The sequence below is a fragment of the Bufo bufo genome, chromosome 3, assembly GCF_905171765.1.
Source record: "Bufo bufo chromosome 3, aBufBuf1.1, whole genome shotgun sequence".
Lineage (NCBI taxonomy): Eukaryota > Metazoa > Chordata > Amphibia > Anura > Bufonidae > Bufo > Bufo bufo.
In genome coordinates, this window is record NC_053391.1 from 431,423,405 (window position 1) to 431,435,817 (window position 12,413).

Genomic DNA, 12,413 nt, shown 5'->3' on the forward strand with positions numbered 1-12,413 from the left:
AAGTTAGAAATACCAAAAAATAATGATGCAGGTAGGTGTGACAGCACACTACACCAGACATACACTGTCACCACTCCCTCCTTCTTGACCAGGCCTATGCTTCATTCCCCATGGGTCAATACAGAGGGCTTCCCCCAGACTATACAAAACTGGATACAGTACTCTGTTTTATGGAAACCCACCCTAACCTGATGGGATTCCTATCTATGCTAGGTATATTCCCATCCACTGTGTATCAACTGAAGCTAAGCCAATACACTGTCGCACATATAGTTGACTGTGCTTATATATATATATATATATATATATATATATATATATATAGGATAAATAAATACAACGCAGCACATCCAATGGTGAAAAAAACTGTGGGATCCTTTATTCACCCATGCGACGTTTCGGTCCGCTTGCTGGGACCATTCTCAAGAGGCTTGAGAATGGTCCCAGCAAGCGGACCGAAACGTTGCATGGGTGAATAAAGGATCCCACAGTTTTTTTCACCATTGGATGTGCTGCGTTGTATTTATTTATCCTGGATTTAACACTTTGGTAAAGTGCTAACATCGCTGGCACCCATTACTCGCTACAAGGTGTGCTGCCCTGAACTCCCGTTACTATATATATATATATATATATATATATATATATATAAAAAACAGAAAACACAACACAGGACACAACACTTATTAAACGTAATGTTTTAAAATGATTTAACAAAAGTACATACAAGTTACAGATACAGAAGAACATTACAAAGGGAGGTAAAACAAAAGGTATTACATAAAAAAAACTAACATCCCTAAAAGATGTGGGGTCTGGTATTAATCTACAATGAAAGAAATCAAAATCAAGGCTATTACCATAAAATCTTCCTTTATTTCATTGTGCACAACACAGCAGGATTCGAGAATAGTGCAGGAGAGCAGTCGGCCTAGGGCCATTTTGCGTCAACTGATGCTCCCTTTTATCAAATGCTCACCTGCAAACTTCATTACATAAGCATGTAATTTACAATTTGCATTACAAATACAAATTGATACATATGATCAGTTTATTCTAAAAAAGGAGATAGGTCATTATGATCATTGAGACCGAGAGGTCCTAAGGCATCTGGTTTTATAATCCAATTTGCTGTTTATCTTAAAAGGACACCATGTCTATCTTTACCATTGTTAGGCGAAAAAGATCTGCTCCAATCCTGTAAAAGTCAAACAATCAATGTCATTATTATGGACATCTCTTATATTATTAATCAACTGGGTACATCCCTTGCTCGGGGGGGTGTCAGTGTGCCATGGGGACAGTGCCGACTGTGAACTTTCTCTTGCTCTTGGATTGTGGTTCTGGTATTCCTGCCAGTGGAGCTTGGCATTCATTTCTTGTAGTCCTTTATCCAGGGAGCTGTAGCTCAATGTTACAGCATAGCTCCACACTCAAAGACTCTCCCCCACATTTTTTTAACCTTTCCTGGGCAAACACACCATATATTTTCTTTTCTCAATTTTGGTTAACAGACAATGTGTCACGGTCATATTGGTGTTTGACCGTGATGCAGTTGCCATGCAGACTGGTTGCCGGTGGCAACGTGTTGGTAGTTTGCATGTGCACTTCCCCTTTAAGGTTAAGCTTGATATAAACCTGTGGCTTACTGGCTGGATGCAGTTGTACTACAGCCTTGCTTGGTGTTGGAGCTTTGCTCCTTGCCTTGGTGTTTCTGCCCAGTCCTTGAGGTCCACCTTATGGAACATAAATTGTCCTCCCTTATGTACCTTCCATGTACCATTATATGTTCTGGGTGTGTGTAGCGTTTTGTTGGTTGTTACATGTCTGGGCTGTTGCTGGTGTTGGTCCCTGCATGTATGCTATACGTCACCTGGTAGGTTGATACATCCGTGAAGGGGCTGGTTTCCCGGAGGGGTTAATCATTAGTCTATATGCAGTGCTGCCTGGGGCTGCCGTGCTCCTTGCGGCATGGGTTCCAGGCAGTATCAGGAGTGCTGGATCCCTGTGTGTGTGTGTTGTCTGTACGATGTCCTGTTTGGTGTGTGGACACCTGTACTTATGCATGGGTTCCAATCGTGGTGGCAGCAGCAGGTAAGTGAGTTTTCCGGTGTTCTTACCTGCCGATCCAGATGCTGCATATGGTCATTTCCCTTCCACCTGTTACTACGCAGCAGTTCGTCTGAGTCCCTGAGGAACCGGTTGTCTCCTATTCCTGACCCCTATGCCAGGAACCATCAGGGTCAGCAGCATCCAGGTTCCAGTGCAAGAGCCCTCCCACCTTAAGGGTTTGCTCATGCGGTCAGGAGATCAGGGTCAGGATTAGGGCGGCTTTAGGTTGTGGCCTGTTCCCTTTTCATTGTTGTTAACAGTTCCCATTATACTGTGGGGGGTTTCCCCCACTCCCCACCTTGACACAATGTTATCAGATGTGTCCTGCCTTCCAGCCAATCCATTTATTGGCTGGAGCTAAATGGCTTCAGGCTCATTTTCAGTCTTCTCAAACAAAGGCAAGATGGAGCCTAACAATCCCATAATCATCCACTCTCCATGCCCAGTTTCACAGAAGGAAAGTGAGGCCATAAACCAGTAGGATGTTTTCAACTGGTGAGCACACCACAATTTAGCCATTAACTCTTTGAAACATTAAGCATGTGCATAAGGAACACAAAAATGTCATATGTTTGTCACAGTAGGCATGGCCTCATGGTCAGCTTTCCAATGCCAGGAGTGCATTCAAAAAAAGAAGAAAAGTAGTATTGATCCTTAATACATTCTCTTCTTTGTTGATCCAATCCTGATTTTAGCTTCCAAAACTGCATCAGGAAACCTGATCATGGGACCATACCCTTACTGTTTAGCTTTCTATTTAGTGGTAAGCCAACCAAAGTGAACAAGAATGCATATGTATATTGGCTTCTCAAGGTCTGAAAATATTTCTGCAAGTGTCACACAGTCTTCAATAAACCACAGAGATCCAGCGAAGTCATCTACTGGCATTAAATAATGTTATTAATAATAGCCTTCTGCCTGGGAAACAGCATAGAAAAAGTGGTGTAAGCACCTTTTTCATACTAATTTAAATACTACACGAGAAGAACACTTACAAATAGTAAAAGTATTAACACAATGTATGCTGAGATGTGTTCATGGTATGTATTTATGGACCACATATGTTCTGCAGAGGTGTTCTTTTTGTATATATTTGTCAGGTATAAATCATGTTATTTTAATGTAATACTGCAAAAACTGCTTAGGGGTTGGGGGGGCTGACTGATTCACGCGCATAACAAAACACAAGGTGCATATTAAAATATATAACACTATATAATGACTATATAAACTGACTATGGTCTCTGCTGCACTGGTCTCTGCTGCATTGTACCGTATTTTTTGCCCTATAAGATGCACCTAGTTTTAGAGGAGAACAATAATAAGAAAAAAAATTTCATTACACCTCAGGTCAGACCAAAAATCTGACCCCCAATGTTAATCAGACCTCAGATCAGACCCCCCAATGGCTCAGATCAACCCCCAAACCTTTAGCCATCTATCAGCTCCCAATGTCAGCCATAACCCCCCCAATGTCAGCCATAAGCCCCCCAATGTCAGCCATAAGCCCCTCATTAGCCCCTCATGTCAGCCATTAGCCCCCCATTAGCCCCTCATGTCAGCCATTAGCCCCTCATGTCAGCCATAAGCCCCCCATTAGCCCCTCATGTCAGCCCCATGTCCCTCATGTCAGCCCCATGTCCCCCATGTCAGACCCAGGTCAGCCATCAGCCCCTAGTGCAAATAAAATAAAATAAAAAAAACACTTACCTCTCCTGCTCCTGGTCACCATCGCGATCCTCTTCATTCTGCTGTCGGCTGGCTGTGTATAGCGGCGCACAGCGTGAGGTCACAGAGAGACCTCACGCTGTGTGCAGCCATGCACAGCCGATAGCCGAGCCGAGGACCAGGAAGTGGTGAGTACAGATCCTTCACCGATTCCTGGTCCTTCTGTACTAATGAAGCGCTTCCCTGATCGCCGCGGCCCGGCTAACAATTCTCCACGGCCCGGTCCTGGGCCGCAGCCCGGCGGTTGGGGACCGCTGCTTTAAAGGACCCTTTCACACCATATATATTGGAGATTTTCAGTCTGAAGGGCTATTTGATATATCAATAGAATAGAAAACTCAGTTTTTAGGACCAGGAAATATATTTAAGTTCCATCACTTATTTATTTAGAAACATCAGTCTAGGAGCTACCTGGCAGCATGGAGAACTTTATTAAACACTTTATATGTAGTTATAGAACAAAATTGATTTGTTGGCTATTTTATTTTTCCACTATTTTGTTGTTTTAGAATGCAAAAGAAATCCTAGGGAGACTTTCAGGTCAAATCGGGTTTACTCAAAGCAGAAAGAAAACAGTTCTCCAATCAGCTACACCAAAAGAAAATGAGAAGATTCAACAAAAACTGGCAGAGCTTTCCTTCCAGTGGGAAAACATCAACAAGCTCTACAGAGATCGTCAAGAGTAAGTTTTTCACTCATTATTAGACTGTCAGTTTTTAGCACTTGTGAGCTCTCATTATAAATAAATCACAGTGGTATTATAATGTTACGAAAAGTATCAAGAAATATGACTTTTCATCTAAAACATAATTTTTACTATCGTTGGTTAAAATATTACCCCGTCTTAATATGAATGTTAGGCTTTGTCAAATAAATAGACCAGGCCTTACTTTGGACGTATCAGGATAGTGCAGTCCGATATATAAAAAATAATGGCAACTTATACTGTAGTTAGATGACTGTGGACCTGGCCATACGGTGAAAGAGAGGTGGTAGAGAAGGGGAGGGGAACAAAATCCCTAATACGTCCCTCAATGTACCCCTGCCTACAGGCGGAGCACCCGCCCCGAAAGGGGCGACCCCACCTCTCGGTGGCTAAGCCCTCGCTGTCGCCTAATATTACCCTGCCTGTAAGGATTGATGATGTTCGTCCCTTCTTAGCAGTTTGTCCCGACGCGTTTCCCCAGAAATTGTAAAGACTGGTTCATCAGGGGACTAAGGATAGATGATCAATTGTTGCAGGTTTCAATAGAAAATCGCCCATCTGATGTTAGAGGGCAAACTTCTGATAATTATACAGCAGGTATCACACTGGTATCACAAGGTGCATTGGTATTACTAGGTAGATGATTCAAATACCTGTTTTTGGCGCCTAGAAGTAAACCCCACCTCCTGGATAGCCCTATGACTGCCTTGGTATCGAACACAGCATCACTTCCGGTATTTGGAACGCACGCGGCGCCAGGTGGAACGCACATGTGATTCCAAAACCGGAAGTGAGCGGGCGTCATTCAAATCGTCACTTCCTGCCTGTGAAACGCTTGCAGGAGTGTAGGAGGAGAATCAGGACGGCAGATAACGATACTGCCCACATGATTGAAGGGAGGAGGGGAGTAATAGTGGATATATAGGTTCTAGAGCCATACATTATAAAACTATGCATCTTATTAAGCAAACCATCCCACATACATGTAGAGGGTGTGTGTAAAGAGGGGCTGGATAAGATAAACTGTATTGACATACAATTCTGTCAAAAGAACAGGCCCCCCATATTGATATATGTCAAAATGGACCAATTTCGGTCCGATATAAGGCAAGTTATTCAAGAATCACATATTTGAAAGGGTAACCATAGACAATGGCTATTACATGAACGCGAGGCAGACTAAATAAAACAACCGAAGGAAATCTGTTCATTTAGTCCCATTGGAAATACTGTTTTAAGGCGGTATATCCATTGCGCTTCTTTGCGGAGAATTCTATTATCCCAGTCGCCACCCCTTGGTGACTGCCGTATGACTTCGATAACTTGGAATTTGAGTGTACTCACGTCGCCATTGTGTGCCTCAAGCAAATGATGTGCGATCGGTTTGTCTCTGCGATTCCTAACATCACCTAGGTGTTCCCCAACCCGTTTCCTAAACTCACGTTTGGTTTTTCCAACGTAACTTAGGGGACAACTACAGGTACATAGGTAGATGACCCCTTGGGTATGGCAGTTGGCAAAGTCCCGTATAGTGTATGTTATTCCAGTGCTAACACTAGTGAACACTTTCGATTTTAAAATGAAGGGGCAACAGACACAGTTTCCACCACACTTGTAGGTGTCCGTTGGTTTGGGATTAAGCCATGTGGTGGTTCCTACTGGTTTCTGGTAGTGACTGTGTACCAGTCTGTCCTTTAAGGAGCATCCACATCTATATGTAATCGCAGGTCTGGGGGGGAGCACATCCTTTATATCTAGATCAGTTAGGAGAACATCCCAATATCTACTTAGGATACACCGAACTTTCTGATTTTGATGATCAAATGTGCCGATAATTCTGATGGTATTATCTCCTTTTTTAACATTCTGGGTCTTGTTAACTAACAAGGCTTGGTGTTCAGTTTTACTAGAGTGTAGGAATGCATCCCTCAAAACTCGATTGGGATATCCCCGTTGTTGAAATCTCTTACACATATCGGCTGCCTGGTGATGGAAAGATTCATATGAGGAACAGTTTCTTCTGACTCTAAGGTATTGTCCTTTTGGGATACCGCGTCTCAGACTCTTAGGGTGATAACTGTCCCACTGCAACAAGCTATTAGTAGCCGTTGGTTTCCTGTAGGTTTCAGTATGCAGTTCACCCTGACGCTTGGTAATGCGTATATCCAAAAAGGCAATACTTTCTCTGTCACTTTCAAAAGTGAATCTGAGACCTATATTGTTATTATTAAGGTGAGTAACAAATTCAGAAAAGGAGTCACTGGTGCCATCCCATATGATAAACATGTCGTCAATGTATCTCCCCCAGAATAAAATACTCTGGGCCCATTGATGAAATGGCTCATTGAACACAATGGTGTCCTCCCACCAGCCCAGGAATAGATTGGCATAACTGGGCGCACAGGGGCTACCCATTGCTGTACCCCTGAGCTGGTGGAGGAAATGCGTCCCAAATACAAAATAGTTGTGCTTCAGTATGAATTTGAGTGACTGGATAACAAAATCAGAGTGAGATTTGTATTGAGTCCCTCTTGTGCTGAGGAAATATTCAACGGCTGTAATCCCCCATTCATGAGGGATGCTAGTATACAAAGCCTCTACATCAATAGACACCAACAGAACCCTATCATCTACTTGGATGTTATCAATCTTGAGTAGTAGATCTGTTGTGTCTCTAATATAAGAGGGCAAAGCTGACACAAAGGGACGCAGGATGTTATCAACATATGTGCTGAGACTATGGGTAATTGATTCTACCCCAGATACAATGGGACGGCCCTTAAGGGGGGATACCCCTTGTGGATTTTGGGAAGTGAATAGAAGGTGGGAATCTGTGGGTTTGATGGTACCAGGAATTTTATCTCATCTTTAGAAATTAGACCCTTATCAAGGGCTTGTATAAGGATAGACTCCAGGTGGTCAGAGAACTCAGCTGTCGGATTTGATGGAAGGATGGAGTAGCATGTCCTATCATCTAGTAATTTAAGACACATATTGTGATAAGTGGGATGATCCATGATCACGATATTTCCACCTTTGTAAGTTCATGGGCCCTTTTCTATTGGCTTCCTGCAGTTTTTCTAGTTGGTCTGTCACTAATCTATTGAAAGGTCAATAGCTGGAGTGTCCTGTGGTGGAGGCATTCTAGTGCTTTTAGGTCTAAGATGTGTGAAGGGACCTAGACTAGGGGTACACTCATTCTCAGTCAGGAGCAAGCTTAGTGTACGAACTACCTCCAGATCTTCCAAGGATATACCTAGTTTAATACATTCCTCCTTGTCATGGGTTTTGAAAAATTTATGCCACTTCAATTTGCGCACAGTCAAAACAACAAAATTTGGTTGTGGGAACGAATGATAGACCCCTTGTTAGAAGTCTCTCCTCCTGGTCAGTCAGCGGTCTGTCCGTCAGATTGATCACTTGATTGGGAAGTGGTGCTATTTGGTTTTGGCAGACTTCTGGATTGTTCCAGTGTCCCTGTGTCTCAGTTGGTAGGGAAACGTGTTTGTCCCCCCACTTACTTCTAAAAAAGTGCTTGTAGAGGATGTTGGAATTGGTAAGGAAGAGACTGAAGAAGATGATGCAGAGGAGGGTGCCTGATGTGTAGGTTCTCGTGTTATGTTTTGTGAGAAACCCTGATAATTGGCCGAGGGATTCATGCCCTTGTATCCTCCCTCGTTGTCCTTGTGGCCATCGTGTCCTCCCCCTGCCTCTGGCTCTATTTCTGCCCCTAAATGAAGTAGTACCACTCTCTGTATGAGAAGACTCAAGGTCAGTAGAGGATATGTCAGTGCCGGGGTTGCTTTGCGGTTTAGTATTGAGAAACTCAAAAGCGTGTTTTTGTTCCCCTCCCCTTCTCTACCATCTCTCTTTCACCGTATGCCCAGGTCCACAGTCATCTAACTGTAAGTTGCCGTTATTTTTCTCATTATAAATAGCAGGTCCATGCATCATAAATGGCTTACTTGAATACAGGAAGGCATCATTCATTTGTCAATCATGATTTATAATTAAAAAAAAATTAAAAATAGGTAGATATATTTTGAAGCTGAAAATAAAGTCTATATTGACACATACATGTCATCATAAAAATCATTCTGTTTACTTGCTCTAGGTAAGTGAAATAAAAATCTAAAACCTTGTAACCAATTTCTAGCCAGTTACTCTGCTACTACTCCTTTTAGTTTGTAATCAAATTCAATCATCAAATATTTACTGCTATCAAAATGAGTGCACCAATTTTTTACAGCAAGTGAGGTTTAACCTTTTAAAAGATAGTCTGCATTGTACAGGGTATACCATGTCTGAAGTCCCAGCAAATCCACGGGGAAACCTAGTAGCAAGTGTTTGAACAATCTGCAGCTCTCCACAGGTTTCAAAATAATGCAATAGGCATGTTAGGGTATGGCCACACGGTACGGTTGTGATAAAGTCATGATGTAGTTAGAACATGCAGAATCTCCTTTTCCAATAGACGTCAATGGGAAAATAGGTTTTTGAGATAGACCTGGCACTTTCACAAGTTGTGATGACTGCACCTGATTGACTGAACATAAGGAGTGCCCTGCTACTTGTAACTGCTGAATACATGAGATATACAGTTGAGTAGCCACTTGCAGAATATGTTTTACCACAGCTCATTTCCTATTTCTAACCCCACCAATTGACCATGTCATCTGAGGAGTTAAATGACCTAGACTTGTGTTATCTCTGATCCCATTCATTGTGGCCGGGTGCTGGCTATAATACACAGCTGGCACCTGCCTCAAATGGAGCATGTGGCCCCCTGATGTACTATTACATGAGGAGACGCAAAAGGGTTAATAATCGAAAGGTTTACAGGTTATAATGCCTTGCTGCTTTGATGTTTCAGAAATGCTGATAGATAGAAAAATGTTATGTCTATTCATTTATTGAGAGTTTAGATGTCAGTTGTCTACTTTTCTTCACTCTGCACTGTCATTTGTAACCTGGCTGTCTGGTGCCTTGTGCATTCTCTTTTTAGGCTATATTCATTTCACAATCAGAAATCAGATCTTATTATCCCAAGGGTTCATCTGCAAATTGAAATTCATGTAGCTAATCAGAAAATCTTTTGAATGATTGAACAAATTTTGTGTTGTGATTAGTATGCATAGCAAGTATACCGGAGGGCCTCTATATCTTCCTAGTTTGTGTTTGGGACAGAAAATGGAGACATATTTTCTAGCTGTACGTAATAAAAGTCTTGCTTAACTAGAATTTTGGTTCTGATTATCTAGTCCTATGTCTCTAATTTTGTTCTCCTCATATCTGCCATTGAGGTGCAAAAGTTTTCCTCTTTAATAAGACTAACAAATTGGTTCTAGGGTAGGTAGATATTTCTCTAAGATGAGCCAATAATGATTATTTGAAAGATACTTGTAAACATATCTGGCTAAACACAACTTTCAAGGTTCACAATCAAGACAAGCATTAGATATTGAAAACCTCTGCCAACAAGTACTTGATATCTATGAGATACAGAGGTTTAGACTCCTCTAACACCAGAGGTGTCTAGGGTTAAGATACTAGGATCTTACATTAAAGCTGGTTATATTTGCCAAACTCATTGATTTGGGCAGAAACGGACAGCTATACTGTGCATGAGGGGCCTCCTGACTTTTCCCTATTTGCAGATGATGGTGGAGAGAGGGTATAGTATGTTGAATTTTAACATGTCCAAGCCTTTTGGCTGTTTGGGAGATAAGTCACTGCTAGGGGTGTCTTAAAGCAGCTTTCTCTCCTCTCCCATTCACAACATATTCACAAGCTGAGCCTGCATGCGTATAGATTTGACAGCAGCTCAAACAAGCATTCCGTTGACATACATGTTATGTGTATGGTCAGATTTTCATTTGTTGATGACAGGATGTATGTAGGCCAGCTTGAGACTGTAGTATAAATTACTTTATATACTGTGGAATTACAGTCCTATTTATGAATATACAAAATATTGTATATTAATATTGTAATTAGTGATGAGCGAAGTATTGAAAAATTAGATTTGGCTGCTTCACCGAATTTTACAAAAAAACTTTGCTTTGTGAGGAATTACTTAATCAAGAAGCGCATTTCTTTGTGCTGCTCCCCATCATTGTACTCCTCAGATGCCATCTTCATAGCTGATCATCACATTTTACAGCAATAATACAGTGTAAAATAATGAATAAATAAATAATAAAATCATACTTATCTCATTTGATCGCGAAGAGCCGGCCGCCGCCATCTTGATTGAAGATCTAGCGTGAAGATCTTGCGAGGCCTGTGATGGCGTCATCTAGATTTCGTGCAAGATCTTTAATCAAGATGGCAGCGGCCGGCTCTTCAAGCTTAAATGGATGAGGTAAGTATTATTTTTATTTTATTTTTGCCGCCATTCAGGGTAAAACGATTTGCTACCATGAAACACGATGAAATTCGGCTTTGTGATGTATCAAATTTTTCCTGAAATTCGGATCAAAGTCAACTTTGTGGACTTTGGGGGCGGAGCCTTGCCACGCTGCTGAATGGCTGCTTGAACCTGTGCTCCTCGTCTGAGATGTCTATCTAAATTTCTAACCCCTTCATAAGCCCTCCATCTGTACAAATATGGGGAAAATTGGTAAGGACAAACTCAAAGACCAAGCTGTGTCCACTCCGGTCTGAACAAAACAACCGGACATGGAAAAATACCTTAAGACAAAACTGCAATCCCCTGTCTCCAGCACTCTGATGCAGAGGACCTCTCCGAGACAGGTAGCATCTCAGATGCATCAGAAAGCAGATCACTCCAACAAGATCCTCCTATATCAAAATCTGTTCTCTGTGATGTGCTTGAATCGGCGCTCTCACCATAGAAAAGAGACCTCGCTGACATCAAGGAGGACCTGCGCCATTTGGGCCACAGAGTCGTTGCTCTAGAGACTACCCAGGAAGCCATCCTAACATATGGGGAGAATACAGGCAACGCCTTACAAGCTCATAAAACTCTGCTCAATTAAGCTTTCCTCAGACCGGAGGACTAAGAGAACCACAGCCATAGAAGAAATTTGAGGATCCGCGGTCTCCCAGAATCAGTTGCCCCAGAGGTATTTTTCAAAGTAGCACGGGAGTTATTTACCTCCCTGCTAGGCCCGGAGAAAGCGCGCACAAATTGTCATTGCAAGGATCCACAGAGCCTTAAGATCGAGGCCAAAGCCTAATGAGCCGCCTCATGACACTATATGTGGTATCTTGAGCTACGTGGACACCGCGGAACTCATGAAAGCCAGCAGAGAATCTACACAACTTAAATACAAAGGTGAGGACATCTTGTTCTTCCAAGACTTGGCGCCTTCCACTCTGGCCGCATCATGCGCCTGCTCTTAGAAGCCTTAAAGGCCTCGCCAACCCTATTTCGCTGGCTATACCCCTTTGGTCTCACCGTTATGAAAAATGGGAAACAAATCACCATCAGTTCTCCTCTTGGCTTAAAAGCCACCTGGGAACCGCTGGGAATCACCCCCATCAACATACCCTCCTAGATGCCCGCTGATCAAGGTGACCCGCTTCCAATTCCACCTCACCCAGAAATCTGGCATCATGTTTCACCGAGGAAAACAGACAAGACCAAACGAGACCGTTCACAGTGAGTCCTTTCTTGTACATCCCTAGTTACACCTCTCTGTGGATCCAGATCATTCAATCAGACTAACATTGTCTTCTTGAGAGTCATCCTAGTTCTCCATCTTTCTCTGGCCTCCGGTATAGTCCCCTCACTACGCGTGAACTCATACAACCTAGTTTCTTACCAGACCACTGAAGTGACACTCCAGAAGACCGGGTCTTACCGTGTGTATCACCCAGATACGACTGCACTCCAGATGGG

At 42.6% G+C, this 12,413-nt stretch overlaps 1 protein-coding gene across 1 annotated transcript in view; it reads left to right on the top strand.

Annotated features, from left to right (window-relative positions):
- DMD (dystrophin) overlaps positions 1-12,413 on the top strand; it is a 3,443,536-nt gene that overhangs the window by 1,797,341 nt on the left and 1,633,782 nt on the right. The window contains 1 exon segment of the mRNA XM_040424996.1: positions 4,350-4,522. Within this exon segment, the coding sequence (XP_040280930.1) occupies positions 4,350-4,522 (173 nt within the window).